The sequence below is a fragment of the Hemitrygon akajei genome, chromosome 9 (genome assembly GCF_048418815.1).
Source record: "Hemitrygon akajei chromosome 9, sHemAka1.3, whole genome shotgun sequence".
Taxonomy (NCBI): domain Eukaryota; kingdom Metazoa; phylum Chordata; class Chondrichthyes; order Myliobatiformes; family Dasyatidae; genus Hemitrygon; species Hemitrygon akajei.
Window position 1 is genome coordinate 2,245,701 of NC_133132.1, and position 15,951 is coordinate 2,261,651.

The 15,951-nt window shown below is 54.0% G+C and overlaps 1 protein-coding gene across 1 annotated transcript in view; it reads right to left on the bottom strand.

The window, feature by feature from the left end:
• LOC140733778 (glutathione hydrolase 1 proenzyme-like) overlaps positions 1 to 15,951 on the bottom strand; it is a 277,967-nt gene that overhangs the window by 16,059 nt on the left and 245,957 nt on the right. The window contains exon 9 of the mRNA XM_073057535.1: positions 44 to 231. Coding sequence (XP_072913636.1) covers positions 44 to 231 — 188 coding nt within the window. The remainder of the gene's footprint in view (positions 1 to 43; positions 232 to 15,951) is intronic.

Here is a 15,951-nt window from a genome sequence, read left to right on the forward strand (position 1 = left end):
CCACTACAGAAGCACCAGGTTCTAGGAGGGGCCAGTGCCTTACTACGTGTTGATGGAGCTGGTCACCGACACAGCACTGCCGTCCTCAGCAACCAACGAGATGTGTGCGGTGCCGTGGGATTCACTGGTGTGTGACTCTGGTTCATAGTACTTGATACCATGCGTGGTGTTGTCTGTGATCTTCGCCCAGAGTCTCGCTGCAAAGTAGTCGGAGGTCATGTTGGAGATGACCTGTTCAGGAGAAGAGCAGAAGGTCTGGGGGTTGGCAGAGCATGGGGATTGTGTGAGGGAAAGCACAATGGGTCCGTCTTACTTGTACTAACAACAGACCGTCTCATTAATACGGAACCGATTGTGTAGGTATTGATTGTCTGAGAGGCAACCCAATTAACCAATCTGTTGTGTAGGTATTGATCATCTGACAGGCAACCCAATTAACTGATCAGTTTTGTAGGTATTGATTGTCTGACAGGCAACCCGATTAACTGATCAGTTGTGTAGATATTGATTGTCTGAGAGGCATCCCGATTAACTGATCAGTTGTGTAGATATTGATTGTCTGAGAGGCATCCCGATTAACCAATCGGTTGTGTAAATATTAATTGTCTGAGAGGAAACCCAATTAACCAATTATTTGGTACTCTGAGTGTTGTTGTATAGGTGCTAATGTTGAGTAAATTGCAGAAACAGTGTCTGGAGACTGGCTGACAGAATGTGAGTAGATTGATAGTTTAAAGTTGAATTGTAACCTTACACTATAAGACCACAAGACGTAGAAGCAAAATTAGGCCATTCACCCCATCGAGTCTGCTCCGCCATTCCATTATGCTGTTCCTGCATTCCACCCAACCTCATACACATACCTTCTTGCCATATCCTTTGATGCCCTGACTGATCATGGAAACATAGAAAACCTACAGCACAATACAGGACCTTTGGCCCACAAAGTTGTGCCGAACATGTCCCTACCTTAGAAATTACTAGGCTTACCTATAGCCTTCTATTTTACTAAGCTCCATGTACCTATGTAAAAGTCTCTTAATAGACCCTATCGTATCTGCCTCCACCAGCATTGCTGGCAGCCCATTCCACACACTCACCACTCTCTGAGTAAAAGACTTACCCCTGACATCTCCTCTGTACCTACTCCCCAGCACCTTAAACCTGTGTCCTCTTTGGCAACCATTTCAGCCCTGGGAAAAAGCCTCTGATTATCCACACGATCAATGCCTCTCATCATCTTGTACACCTCTATCAGGTCACCTCTCATCCTCTGTCGCTCCAAGGAGAAAAGGCCGAGTTCACTCAACCTATTCTCATAAGCCATGCTCCCCAATCCAGGCACCATCCTTGTAAATCTCCTCTGCACCCTTTCTATGGCTTCCACATCCTACCTGTAGTGAGGTGAACAGAACTGAGCACAGTACTCCAAGTGGGGTCTGACCAGGGTCCTATATAGCTGCAACATTACCTCTCAGCTCCTAAATTCAATTCCATGATTGATGAATGCCAATACACTGTAAGCCTTCTTAACCTTCACATACTTGTCAAACTGCGCAGATGCTTTGAGCATCCTGCGGACTCGGACCCAAGATCCCTCTGATCCTCCACTCTGCCAAGAGTCTTACCATTAATATTATATTCTGCCATCATATTTGACATACCAAAAAGAACCACTTCACACTTATTTGGGTTGAACTCCATCTGCCACTTCTCAGCCAATTTTTGCATCCTATCAATGTCCTGCTGTAACCTCTGACAGCCCTCCACACTATCCACAACAGCACCAACCTTGTGTCATCAGCAAATTTACTAACTCATCCTTCCACTTCCTCATCCAGGTCATTTATAAAAATCACGAACAGTAAGGGTCTCAGAACAGATCCCTGAGTCACTCCACTGGTCACCGACCTCCATGTAGAATATGACCCATCCACAACCACTCTTTGCCTTCTGTGGGCAAGTCAGCTCTGAATCCACAAAGCAATGTCCCTGTGGATCCCATGCCTCCTTACTTTCTCAGTAAGCCTTGTATGGAGTACCTTATCAAATGCCTTGCTGAAATCCATATACACTACATCTACTGATCTTCCTTCATCAATGTATTTAGTCACATCCTCAAAAAATTCTATCAGGCTCATAAGGCACGACCTGCCTTTGACAAAGCCATGCTGACTACTCCTGATCATATTATACTTCTCCAAATGTTCATAAATCCTCCCTCTCAGGATCTTCTCCATCAGTTTACCAACCACTGAGGTAAGACTCACTGGTCTATAATTTCCTTGGCTATCTCTACCCCCTTTCTTGAATAAAGGAACAACATCTGCAACCCTCCAATCCTCCGGAACCTCTCCCATCCCCATTGATGATGCAAAGATCGTTGCCAGAGGCTCAGCAATCTCCTCCCTTGCCTCCCACAGTAGTCTGGGGTACATTTCGTTTGGTCCTGGCGACTTATCCAACTTGATGCTTTCCAAAAGCTCCAGCACATTCTCTTCCTTAATATCTACTTTTCCAAGCTTTTCAGACTACTGAAAGTCATCACTCCAATCACCAAGATCCTTTTCCACAGTGAATACTGAAGTAAAGTATTCATTAAGTACCTCTGCTATTTCCTCCGGTTCCATACACACTTCCCCACTGGCACACTTGATATTCTTTCATGTCTTATCCTCTTGCTCTTCACATACTTGTAGAATGCCTTGGCATTTTTCTTAATCCTGCCCACCAAGGCCTTCTCATGGCCCCTTCTGGCTCTCCTAATTTCCTTCTTAAGCTCCTTCCCATTCACTGTATAATCTAGTTCTCTAACCTAGCTCTCTGAACCTTTTGTAAGCTTTTCTTTTCTTCGTGATTATATTTATTACAGCCTTTGTACACCACGGTTCCTGTACCCTACCATAACTTCCCTCTCTCATTGGAATGTACCTATACAGGGCTCTACACAAATATCCCCTGAATATTTGCCACATTTCTTCCGTACTTTTCCCTGAGAACAACTGTTTCCAATTTAAGCCTCCAATTTCCTGCCTGACAGCCTCAAAATTCCCCTTACTCCGATTAAACGCTTTCTCAGTCCTCCAGCAGTGGCGGGATCTCCCTGTGGCCACACACTTCAATTCCACAGACCACTCCCACTCCGATATGTCTGACCATGGCCTCCTCTACCGTCAAGATGAGGCCACACGCAGGTCGATGGAGCAATACCTTATCTCCCGCCTAGGTAGCCTCGTTCCTGCCGGCATGAACATCCAACTCACTGACCTCCATTAATACCCCTGCCCCCTCCTTACCCCATCCCTATCTATAATTTTAGTCTGGTTCTCTTTCTCTTTTTTCCCCCCTCACTACAATCTCCCCCCAGCCCTACCTTTCTTTCTCTTTTATTTCCCAACATTCTTTACCTTCTCCCTAGCCCATTTCCCTCCAGCCTATCACTTCCCAGCTCTCTACTTCATCCCTCTCCCCACTTCTTATCCCCCCTCGACCATCCCATGTTACTTCACTCCTGATGAAGGGTTTCGGCCCAAAACGCCGTCACTACCTCCTCCCATAGATGCTGTCTGGCCTGCTGAGTTCTGCCGGCATTTTGTGTTTTTAAACGCTTTTCTAACTTGCCTGTTCCTATCTCTCTCCAATGCTATTGTAAAGGAGATGGAGTTGTGATCACTATCTCCAAAATTTTCTCCCACTGAGAGATCTGACACCTGACCAGGTTCATTTCCCAATACCAAATCAAGTACAGCTCTCATCTTGTAGGTTTATCTACATATTGTGTCAAGAAACCTTCCTGAACACACCTAACAAACTCCACCCCATCTAAACCCCTCGATCTAGAGAGATGCCAATCGATATTTGGGAAATTAAAATCTCCCATCACAACAACTCTTATTATTACACCTTTCCAGGATCAGTTTCCCTATCTGCTCCTCGATATTCCTGTTACTATTCAGTGGCCTAAATAAAACACCCAGTTCATGGACCCCTTCCTGTTCCTAACCTCCAACACGTCCACCTTTTCTGCAGCCGTGACACTATCTCTCATCAACTGTGCCATGCACCCACCTCTTTTGCCTCCCTCCTGGTCCTTTCTGTAACATCTAAAGCCTGGCACTCGAAGTAACCATTCCTGTCCCTGAGACATCCAAGTCACTGTAATGGCCACCACATCATAGCTCCAAGTACTGATCCATGTACTAAGCTCATCCGCTTTGTTCACAACACTCCGTGCATTAAAACAGACAGGAAGTGATCAAATTCTCCCTTAAATACAGTCTCAGACTTGACCTCTACCAGACTCTGTGGGAGAGCATTCCACAGATTCACTAATCACTCGCTAAAAAAATTCCTCCTAATCTCTGATTTCAAAGGTGGCCCCTCAATTTTAATATCTGGTCCTTTCAAAATTTGGTCGGTTTCAATGAGATCCCCTGCATTTTTCTAAATTCCAGTGAGTACAGGTCCAAAACTGGGTCCAAAGATGAGCTGGAGTCCCATGGACAGGTTGGGTCCCATTGAGGGGCTGAGGTTACATGGACAGCTTGGGCTCTGGGATCAGAAGGTGAAGGGGAGATGGGCTCTGGGATCAGTAGGTGAAGGGGAGATGGGCTCTGGGATCAGTAGGTGAAGGGCTGATGGGCTCTGGGATCAGTAGGTGAAGGGCTGATGGGCTCTGGGATCAGTAGGTGAAGGGGAGATGGGCTCTTGGGATCAGTAGGTGAAGGGGAGATGGGCTCTGGGATCAGTAGGTGAAGGGGAGATGGGCTCTGGGATCAGTAGGTGAAGGGGACATGGGCTCTGGGATCAGTAGTTGAAGGGGAGATGGGCTCTGGCATCAGTAGGTGAAGGGCTGATGGGCTATGGGATCAGCAGGTGAAGGGGAGATGGGCTCTGGGATCAGTAGGTGAAAGGGAGATGGGCTCTGGGATCAGTAGGTGAAGGGCTGATGGGCTCTGGGATCAGCAGGTGAAGGGGAGATGGGCTCTGGGATCAGCAGGTGAAGGGGAGATGGGCTCTGGGATCAGTAGGTGAAGGGGAGATGGGCTCAGGGATCAGTAGGTGAAGGGCTGATGGGCTCTGGGATCAGTAGGTGAAGGGCTGATGGGCTCTGGGATCAGTAGGTGAAGGGCTGAAGGGCTCTGGGATCAGTAGGTGAAGGGCTGATGGGCTCTGGGATCAGTAGGTGAAGGTGAGATGGGCTCTGGGATCAGTAGGTGAAGGGCTGATGAGCTCTGGGATCAGTAGGTGAAGGGGAGATGGGCTCTGGGATCAGTAGGTGAAGGGCTGATGGGCTCTGGGATCAGTAGGTGAAGGGGAGATGGGCTCTGGGATCAGTAGGTGAAGGGGAGATGGGCTCTGGGATCAGTAGGTGAAGGGGAGATGGGCTCTGGGATCAGTAGTTGAAGGGGAGATGGGCCCTGGGATCAGTAGGTGAAGGGGAGATGGGCTCTGGGATCAGTAGGTGAAAGGCTGATGGGCTCTGGGATCAGTAGGTGAAGGGTAGATGGGCTCTGGGATCAGTAGGTGAAGGGGAGATGGGCTCTGGGATCAGTAGGTGAAGGGGAGATGGGCTCTGGATCAGTAGGTGAAAGGCTGATGGGCTCTGGGATCAGTAGGTGAAGGGGAGATGGGCTCTGGGATCAGTAGGTGAAGGGCTGATGGGCTCTGGGATCAGTAGGTGAAGGGGAGATGGGCTCTGGGATCAGTAGGTGAAGGGCTGATGGGCTCTGGGATCAGTAGGTGAAGGGGAGATGGGCTCTGGGATCAGTAGGTGAAGGGGAGATGGGCTCTGGGATCAGTAGGTGAAAGGGAGATGGGCTCTGGGATCAGTAGGTGAAGGGCTGATGGGCTCTGGGATCAGTAGGTGAAGGGGAGATGGGCTCTGGGATCAGTAGGTGAAGGGGAGATGGGCTCTGGGATCAGTAGGTGAAGGGGAGATCTGCTCTGGGATCAGTAGCTGAAGGGCTGATGGGCTCTGGGATCAGTAGGCGAAGGGGAGATGGGCTCTGGGATCAGTAGGTGAAGGGGAGATGGGCTCTGGGATCAGTAGGTGAAGTGCTGATGGGCTCAAGGATCAGTGGGTGAAGGGGAGATGGGCTCTGGGATTAGTAGGTGAAGGGGATATGGGCTCTGGGATCAGTAGGTGAAGGGCTGATGGGCTCTGGGATCAGTAGGTTAAGGGCTGATGGGCTCTGGGATCAGTAGGTGAAGGGCTGACGGGCTCTGGGATCAGTAGGTGAAGGGCTGATGGGCTCTGGGATCAGGAGGTGAAGGGGAGATGGGCTCTGGGATTAGTAGGTGAAGGGGATATGGGCTCTGGGATCAGTAGGTGAAGGGCTGATGGGCTCTGGGATCAGTAGGTTAAGGGCTGATGGGCTCTGGGATCAGTAGGTGAAGGGCTGATGGGCTCTGGGATCAGTAGGTGAAGGGGAGATGGGCTCTGGGATCAGTAGGTGAAGGTCTGATGGGCTCTGGGATCAGTAGGTGAAGGGGAGATGGGCTCTGGGATCAGTAGGTGAAGGGGAGATGGGCTCTGGGATCAGTACGTGAAGGGGAGATGGGCTCTGGGATCAGTAGGTGAAGGGCTGATGGGCTCTGGGATCAGTAGGTGAAGGGGAGATGGGCTCTTGGGATCAGTAGGTGAAGGGGAGATGGGCTCTGGGATCAGTAGGTGAAGGGGAGATGGGCTCTGGGATCAGTAGGTGAAGGGGAGATGGGCTCTGGGATCAGTAGGTGAAGGGCTGATGGGCTCTGAGATCAGTAGCTGAAGGGCTGATGGGCTCTGGGATCAGTAGGTGAAGGGGAGATGGGCTCTGGGATCAGTAGGTGAAGGGCTGATGGGCTCTGGGATCAGTAGGTGAAGGGGAGGGGCTCTGGGATCAGTAGGTGAAGGGCTGATGGGCTCTGGGATCAGTAGGTGAAGGGGAGATGGGCTCTGGGATCAGTAGGTGAAGGGCTGATGGGCTCTGGGATCAGTAGGTGAAGGGGAGATGGGCTCTGGGATCAGTAGGTGAAGGGCTGATGGGCTCTGGGATCAGTAGGTGAAGGGCTGATGGGCTCTGGGATCAGCAGGTGAAGGGGAGATGGGCTCTGGGATCAGTAGGTGAAAGGGAGATGGGCTCTGGGATCAGTAGGTGAAGGGCTGATGGTCTCTGGGATCAGTAGGTGAAGGGGAGATGGGCTCTGGGATCAGTAGGTGAAGGGGAGATGGGCTCTGGGATCAGTTGGTGAAGGGCTGATGGTCTCTGGGATCAGTAGGTGAAGGGCTGATGGGCTCTGGGATCAGTAGGTGAAGGGGAGATCGGCTCTGGGATCAGTAGGTGAAGGGGAGATGGGCTCTGGGATCAGTAGGTGAAGGGCTGATGGGCTCTGGGATCAGTAGGTGAAGGGGTGATGGGCTCTGGGATCAGTAGGTGAAAGGCTGATGGGCTCTGAGATCAGTAGCTGAAGGGCTGATGGGCTCTGGGATCAGTAGGTGAAGGGGAGATGGGCTCTGGGATCAGTAGGTGAAGGGCTGTTGGGCTCTGGGATCAGTAGGTGAAGGGGAGATGGGCTCTGGGATCAGTAGGTGAAGGGGAGATGGGCTCTGGGATCAGTAGGTGAAGGGGAGATGGGCTCTGGGATCAGTAGGTGAAGGGGAGATGGGCTCTGGGATCAGTAGGTGAAGGGGAGATGGGCTCTGGGAACAGTAGGTGAAGGGGAGATGGGCTCTGGGATCAGTAGGTGAAGGGGAGATGGGCTCTGGGATCAGTAGGTGAAGGGGAGATGGGCACTGGGATCAGTAGGTGAAGGGGAGATGGGCTCTGGGATCAGTAGGTGAAGGGGAGATGGGCTCTGGGATCAGTAGGTGAAGGGGAGATGGGCTCTGGGATCAGTAGGTGAAGGGGAGATGGGCTCTGGGATCTGTAGGTGAAGGGGAGATGGGCTCTGGGATCAGTAGGTGAAGGGGAGATGGGCTCTGGGATCAGTACGTGAAGGGGAGATGGGCTCTGGGATCTGTAGGTGAAGGGTAGATTGGCTCTGGGATCTGTAGGTGAAGGGGAGATGGGCTCTGGGATCTGTAGGTGAAGGGTAGATTGGCTCTGGGATCAGTAGGTGAAGGGGAGATGGGCTCTGGGATCAGTAGGTGAAGGGGAGATGGGCTCTGGGATCTGTAGGTGAAGGGTAGATTGGCTCTGGGATCTGTAGGTGAAGGGCAGATGGGCTCTGGGATCAGTAGGTGAAGGGGAGATGGGCTCTGGGATCAGTAGGTGAAGGGGAGATCTGCTCTGGGATCAGTAGGTGAAGGGCTGATGGGCTCTGGGATCAGTAGGTGAAGGGGAGATGGGCTCTGGGATCAGTAGGTGAAGGGGAGATGGGCTCTCGGATCAGTAGGTGAAGGGGAGATGGGCTCTGGGATCAATAGGTGAAGGGCTGATGGGCTCTCAGATCAGTAGGTGAAGGGGAGATGGGCTCTGGGATCAGTAGGTGAAGGGCTGATGGGCTCAAGGATCAGTGGGTGAAGGGGAGATGGGCTCTGGGATCAGTAGCTGAAGGGGAGATGGGCTCTGGGATCAGTAGGTGAAGGGGAGATGGGCTCTGGGGTCAGTAGGTGAAGGGCTGATGGGCTCTGGGATCAGTAGGTGAAGGGGAGATGGGCTCTGGGATTAGTAGGTGAAGGGGATATGGGCTCTGGGATCAGTAGGTGAAGGGCTGATGGGCTCTGGGATCAGTAGGTTAAGGGTTGATGGGCTCTGGGATCAGTAGGTGAAGGGCTGATGGGCTCTGGGATCAGTAGGTGAAGGGGAGATGGGCTCTGGGATCAGTAGGTGAAGGTCTGATGGGCTCTGGGATCAGTAGGTGAAGGGGAGATGGGCTCTTGGGATCAGTAGGTGAAGGGGAGATGGGCTCTGGGATCAGTAGGTGAAGGGGAGATGGGCTCTGGGATCAGTAGGTGAAGGGGAGATGGGCTCTGGGATCAGTAGGTGAAGAGCTGATGGGCTCTGGGATCAGTAGGTGAAAGGGAGATGGGCTCTTGGGATCAGTAGGTGAAGGGGAGATGGGCTCTGGGATCAGTAGGTGAAGGGGAGATGGGCTCTGGGATCAGTAGGTGAAGGGGAGATGGGCTGGGATCAATAGGTGAAGGGCTGATGGGCTCTGAGATCAGTAGCTGAAGGGCTGATGGGCTCTGGGATCAGTAGGTGAAGGGGAGATGGGCTCTGGGATCAGTAGGTGAAGGGCTGATGGGCTCTGGGATCAGTAGGTGAAGGGGAGATGGGCTCTGGGATCAGTAGGTGAAGGGCTGATGGGCTCTGGGATCAGTAGGTGAAGGGGAGATGGGCTCTGGGATCAGTAGGTGAAGGGGAGATGGGCTCTGGGATCAGTAGGTGAAGGGCTGATGGGCTCTGGGATCAGTAGGTGAAGGGGAGATGGGCTCTGGGATCAGTAGGTGAAGGGCTGATGGGCTCTGGGATCAGTAGGTGAAGGGCTGATGGGCTCTGGGATCAGCAGCTGAAGGGGAGATGGGCTCTGGGATCAGCAGGTGAAGGGGAGATGGGCTCTGGGATCAGTAGGTGAAGGGGAGATGGGCTCTGGGATCAGTAGGTGAAAGGGAGATGGGCTCTGGCGATCAGTAGGTGAAGGGCTGATGGGCTCTGGGATCAGTAGGTGAAGGGGAGATGGGCTCTGGGATCAGTAGGTGAAGGGGAGATGGGCTCTGGTATCAGTTGGTGAAGGGCTGATGGTCTCTGGGATCAGTAGGTGAAAGGCTGATGGGCTCTGGGATCAGTAGGTGAAGGGGAGATCGGCTCTGGGATCAGTAGGTGAAGGGGAGATGGGCTCTGGGATCAGTAGGTGAAGGGCTGATGGGCTCTGGGATCAGTAGGTGAAGGGGTGATGGGCGCTGGGATCAGTAGGTGAAGGGCTGATGGGCTCTGGGATCAGTAGGTGAAGGGGAGATGGGCTCTGGGATCAGTAGGTGAAGGGCTGATGGGCTCTGGGATCAGCAGCTGAAGGGGAGATGGGCTCTGGGATCAGTAGGTGAAGGGGAGATGGGCTCTTGGGATCAGTAGGTGAAGGGGAGATGGGCTCTGGGATCAGTAGGTGAAGGGGAGATGGGCTCTGGGATCAGTAGGTGAAGGGCTGATGGGCTCTGGGATCAGTAGGTGAAGGGGTGATGGGCTCTGGGATCAGTAGGTGAAAGGCTGATGGGCTCTGAGATCAGTAGCTGAAGGGCTGATGGGCTCTGGGATCAGTAGGTGAAGGGGAGATGGGCTCTGGGATCAGTAGGTGAAGGGCTGATGGGCTCTGGGATCAGTAGGTGAAGGGGAGATGGGCTCTGGGATCAGTAGGTGAAGGGGAGATGGGCTCTGGGATCAGTAGGTGAAGGGGAGATGGGCTCTGGGATCAGTAGGTGAAGGGGAGATGGGCTCTGGGATCAGTAGGTGAAGGGGAGATGGGCTCTGGGAACAGTAGGTGAAGGGGAGATGGGCTCTGGGATCAGTAGGTGAAGGGGAGATGGGCTCTGGGATCAGTAGGTGAAGGGGAGATGGGCACTGGGATCAGTAGGTGAAGGGGAGATGGGCTCTGGGATCAGTAGGTGAAGGGGAGATGGGCTCTGGGATCAGTAGGTGAAGGGGAGATGGGCTCTGGGATCAGTAGGTGAAGGGGAGATGGGCTCTGGGATCTGTAGGTGAAGGGGAGATGGGCTCTGGGATCAGTAGGTGAAGGGGAGATGGGCTCTGGGATCAGTAGGTGAAGGGGAGATGGGCTCTGGGATCTGTAGGTGAAGGGTAGATTGGCTCTGGGATCTGTAGGTGAAGGGGAGATGGGCTCTGGGATCTGTAGGTGAAGGGTAGATTGGCTCTGGGATCAGTAGGTGAAGGGGAGATGGGCTCTGGGATCAGTAGGTGAAGGGGAGATGGGCTCTGGGATCTGTAGGTGAAGGGTAGATTGGCTCTGGGATCTGTAGGTGAAGGGCAGATGGGCTCTGGGATCAGTAGGTGAAGGGGAGATGGGCTCTGGGATCAGTAGGTGAAGGGGAGATCTGCTCTGGGATCAGTAGGTGAAGGGCTGATGGGCTCTGGGATCAGTAGGTGAAGGGGAGATGGGCTCTGGGATCAGTAGGTGAAGGGGAGATGGGCTCTCGGATCAGTAGGTGAAGGGGAGATGGGCTCTGGGATCAATAGGTGAAGGGCTGATGGGCTCTCAGATCAGTAGGTGAAGGGGAGATGGGCTCTGGGATCAGTAGGTGAAGGGCTGATGGGCTCAAGGATCAGTGGGTGAAGGGGAGATGGGCTCTGGGATCAGTAGCTGAAGGGGAGATGGGCTCTGGGATCAGTAGGTGAAGGGGAGATGGGCTCTGGGGTCAGTAGGTGAAGGGCTGATGGGCTCTGGGATCAGTAGGTGAAGGGGAGATGGGCTCTGGGATTAGTAGGTGAAGGGGATATGGGCTCTGGGATCAGTAGGTGAAGGGCTGATGGGCTCTGGGATCAGTAGGTTAAGGGTTGATGGGCTCTGGGATCAGTAGGTGAAGGGCTGATGGGCTCTGGGATCAGTAGGTGAAGGGGAGATGGGCTCTGGGATCAGTAGGTGAAGGTCTGATGGGCTCTGGGATCAGTAGGTGAAGGGGAGATGGGCTCTTGGGATCAGTAGGTGAAGGGGAGATGGGCTCTGGGATCAGTAGGTGAAGGGGAGATGGGCTCTGGGATCAGTAGGTGAAGGGGAGATGGGCTCTGGGATCAGTAGGTGAAGAGCTGATGGGCTCTGGGATCAGTAGGTGAAAGGGAGATGGGCTCTTGGGATCAGTAGGTGAAGGGGAGATGGGCTCTGGGATCAGTAGGTGAAGGGGAGATGGGCTCTGGGATCAGTAGGTGAAGGGGAGATGGGCTGGGATCAATAGGTGAAGGGCTGATGGGCTCTGAGATCAGTAGCTGAAGGGCTGATGGGCTCTGGGATCAGTAGGTGAAGGGGAGATGGGCTCTGGGATCAGTAGGTGAAGGGCTGATGGGCTCTGGGATCAGTAGGTGAAGGGGAGATGGGCTCTGGGATCAGTAGGTGAAGGGCTGATGGGCTCTGGGATCAGTAGGTGAAGGGGAGATGGGCTCTGGGATCAGTAGGTGAAGGGGAGATGGGCTCTGGGATCAGTAGGTGAAGGGCTGATGGGCTCTGGGATCAGTAGGTGAAGGGGAGATGGGCTCTGGGATCAGTAGGTGAAGGGCTGATGGGCTCTGGGATCAGTAGGTGAAGGGCTGATGGGCTCTGGGATCAGCAGCTGAAGGGGAGATGGGCTCTGGGATCAGCAGGTGAAGGGGAGATGGGCTCTGGGATCAGTAGGTGAAGGGGAGATGGGCTCTGGGATCAGTAGGTGAAAGGGAGATGGGCTCTGGCGATCAGTAGGTGAAGGGCTGATGGGCTCTGGGATCAGTAGGTGAAGGGGAGATGGGCTCTGGGATCAGTAGGTGAAGGGGAGATGGGCTCTGGTATCAGTTGGTGAAGGGCTGATGGTCTCTGGGATCAGTAGGTGAAAGGCTGATGGGCTCTGGGATCAGTAGGTGAAGGGGAGATCGGCTCTGGGATCAGTAGGTGAAGGGGAGATGGGCTCTGGGATCAGTAGGTGAAGGGCTGATGGGCTCTGGGATCAGTAGGTGAAGGGGTGATGGGCGCTGGGATCAGTAGGTGAAGGGCTGATGGGCTCTGGGATCAGTAGGTGAAGGGGAGATGGGCTCTGGGATCAGTAGGTGAAGGGCTGATGGGCTCTGGGATCAGCAGCTGAAGGGGAGATGGGCTCTGGGATCAGTAGGTGAAGGGGAGATGGGCTCTGGTATCAGTTGGTGAAGGGCTGATGGTCTCTGGGATCAGTAGGTGAAGGGGAGATGGGCTCTTGGGATCAGTAGGTGAAGGGGAGATGGGCTCTGGGATCAGTAGGTGAAGGGGAGATGGGCTCTGGGATCAGTAGGTGAAGGGGAGATGGGCTCTGGGATCAGTAGGTGAAGAGCTGATGGGCTCTGGGATCAGTAGGTGAAAGGGAGATGGGCTCTTGGGATCAGTAGGTGAAGGGGAGATGGGCTCTGGGATCAGTAGGTGAAGGGCTGATGGGCTCTGGGATCAGTAGGTGAAGGGGAGATGGGCTCTGGGATCAGTAGGTGAAGGGGAGATGGGCTCTGGGATCAGTAGGTGAAGGGCTGATGGGCTCTGGGATCAGTAGGTGAAGGGGAGATGGGCTCTGGGATCAGTAGGTGAAGGGGAGATGGGCTCTGGGATCAGTAGGTGAAGGGCTGATGGGCTCTGGGATCAGTAGGTGAAGGGGAGATGGGCTCTGGGATCAGTAGGTGAAGGGCTGATGGGCTCTGGGATCAGTAGGTGAAGGGCTGATGGGCTATGGGATCAGCAGCTGAAGGGGAGATGGGCTCTGGGATCAGCAGGTGAAGGGGAGATGGGCTCTGGGATCAGTAGGTGAAGGGGAGATGGGCTCTGGGATCAGTAGGTGAAAGGGAGATGGGCTCTGGCGATCAGTAGGTGAAGGGGAGATGGGCTCTGGGATCAGTAGGTGAAGGGGAGATGGGCTCTGGGATCAGTAGGTGAAGGGGAGATGGGCTCTGGGATCAGTAGGTGAAGAGCTGATGGGCTCTGGGATCAGTAGGTGAAGGGGAGATGGGCTCTGGGATCAGTAGGTGAAGGGGAGATGGGCTCTGGGATCAGTAGGTGAAGGGCTGATGGGCTCTGGGATCAGTAGGTGAAGGGGAGATGGGCTCTGGGATCAGTAGGTGAAGGGGAGATGGGCTCTGGGATCAGTAGGTGAAGGGGAGATGGGCTCTTGGGATCAGTAGGTGAAGGGGAGATGGGCTCTGGGATCAGTAGGTGAAGGGCTGATGGGCTCTGGGATCAGTAGGTGAAGGGGAGATGGGCTCTGGGATCAGTAGGTGAAGGGGAGATGGGCTCTGGGATCAGTAGGTGAAGGGCTGATGGGCTCTGGGATCAGTAGGTGAAGGGGAGATGGGCTCTGGGATCTGTAGGTGAAGGGCTGATGGGCTCTGGGATCAGTAGGTGAAGGGGAGATGGGCTCTGGGATCAGTAGGTGAAGGGGAGATGGGCTCTGGGATCAGTAGGTGAAGGGCTGATGGGCTCTGGGATCAGTAGGTGAAGGGCTGATGGGCTCTGGGATCAGTAGGTGAAGGGCTGATGGGCTCTGAGATCAGTAGGTGAAGGGCTGATGGGCTCTGGGATCAGTAGGTGAAGGGGAGATGGGCTCTGGGATCAGTAGGTGAAGGGCTGATGGGCTCTGGGATCAGTAGGTGAAGGGGAGATGGGCTCTGGGATCAGTAGGTGAAGGGCTGATGGGCTCTGGGATCAGTAGGTGAAGGGGAGATGGGCTCTGGGATCAGTAGGTGAAGGGGAGATGGGCTCTGGGATCAGTAGGTGAAGGGCTGATGGGCTCTGGGATCAGTAGGTGAAGGGCTGATGGGCTCTGGGATCAGTAGGTGAAGGGGTGATGGGCTCTGGGATCAGTAGGTGAAGGGCTGATGGGCTCTGAGATCAGTAGCTGAAGGGCTGATGGGCTCTGGGATCAGTAGGTGAAGGGGAGATGGGCTCTGGGATCAGTAGGTGAAGGGCTGATGGGCTCTGGGATCAGTAGGTGAAGGGGAGATGGGCTCTGGGATCAGTAGGTGAAGGGCTGATGGGCTCTGGGATCAGTAGGTGAAGGGGAGATGGGCTCTGGGATCAGTAGGTGAAGGGGAGATGGGCTCTGGGATCAGTCGGTGAAGGGCTGATGGGCTCTGGGATCAGTAGGTGAAGGGGAGATGGGCTCTGGGATCAGTAGGTGAAGGGCTGATGGGCTCTGGGATCAGTAGGTGAAGGGCTGATGGGCTCTGGGATCAGCAGGTGAAGGGGAGATGGGCTCTGGGATCAGCAGGTGAAGGGGAGATGGGCTCTGGGATCAGTAGGTGAAGGGGAGATGGGCTCTGGGATCAGTAGGTGAAAGGGAGATGGGCTCTGGGATCAGTAGGTGAAGGGCTGATGTGCTCTGGGATCAGTAGGTGAAGGGGAGTTGGGCTCTGGGATCAGTAGGTGAAGGGGAGATGGACTCTGGGATCAGTTGGTGAAGGGCTGATGGTCTCTGGGATCAGTAGGTGAAGGGCTGATGGGCTCTGGGATCAGTAGGTGAAGGGGAGATCGGCTCTGGGATCAGTAGGTGAAGGGCTGATGGGCTCTGGGATCAGTAGGTGAAGGGGAGATGGGCTCTGGGATCAGTAGGTGAAGGGGAGATGGGCTCTGGGATCAGTCGGTGAAGGGCTGATGGGCTCTGGGATCAGTAGTTGAAGGGGAGATGGGCTCTGGGATCAGTAGGTGAAGGGCTGATGGGCTCTGGGATCAGTAGGTGAAGGGCTGATGGGCTCTGGATCAGCAGGTGAAGGGGAGATGGGCTCTGGGATCAGCAGGTGAAGGGGAGATGGGCTCTGGGATCAGTAGGTGAAGGGGAGATGGGCTCTGGGATCAGCAGGTGAAGGGGAGATGGGCTCTGGGATCAGCAGGTGAAGGGGAGATGGGCTCTGGGATCAGTAGGTGAAGGGGAGATGGGCTCTGGGATCAGTAGGTGAAAGGGAGATGGGCTCTGGCGATCAGTAGGTGAAGGGCTGATGGGCTCTGGGATCAGTAGGTGAAGGGGAGATGGGCTCTGGGATCAGTAGGTGAAGGGGAGATGGGCTCTGGTATCAGTTGGTGAAGGGCTGATGGTCTCTGGGATCAGTAGGTGAAGGGGAGATGGGCTCTTGGGATCAGTAGGTGAAGGGGAGATGGGCTCTGGGATCAGTAGGTGAAGGGGAGATGGGCTCTGGGATCAGTAGGTGAAGGGGAGATGGGCTCTGGGATCAGTAGGTGAAGAGCTGATGGGCTCTGGGATCAGTAGGTGAAAGGGAGATGGGCTCTTGGGATCAGTAGGTGAAGGGGAGATGGGCTCTGGGATCAGTAGGT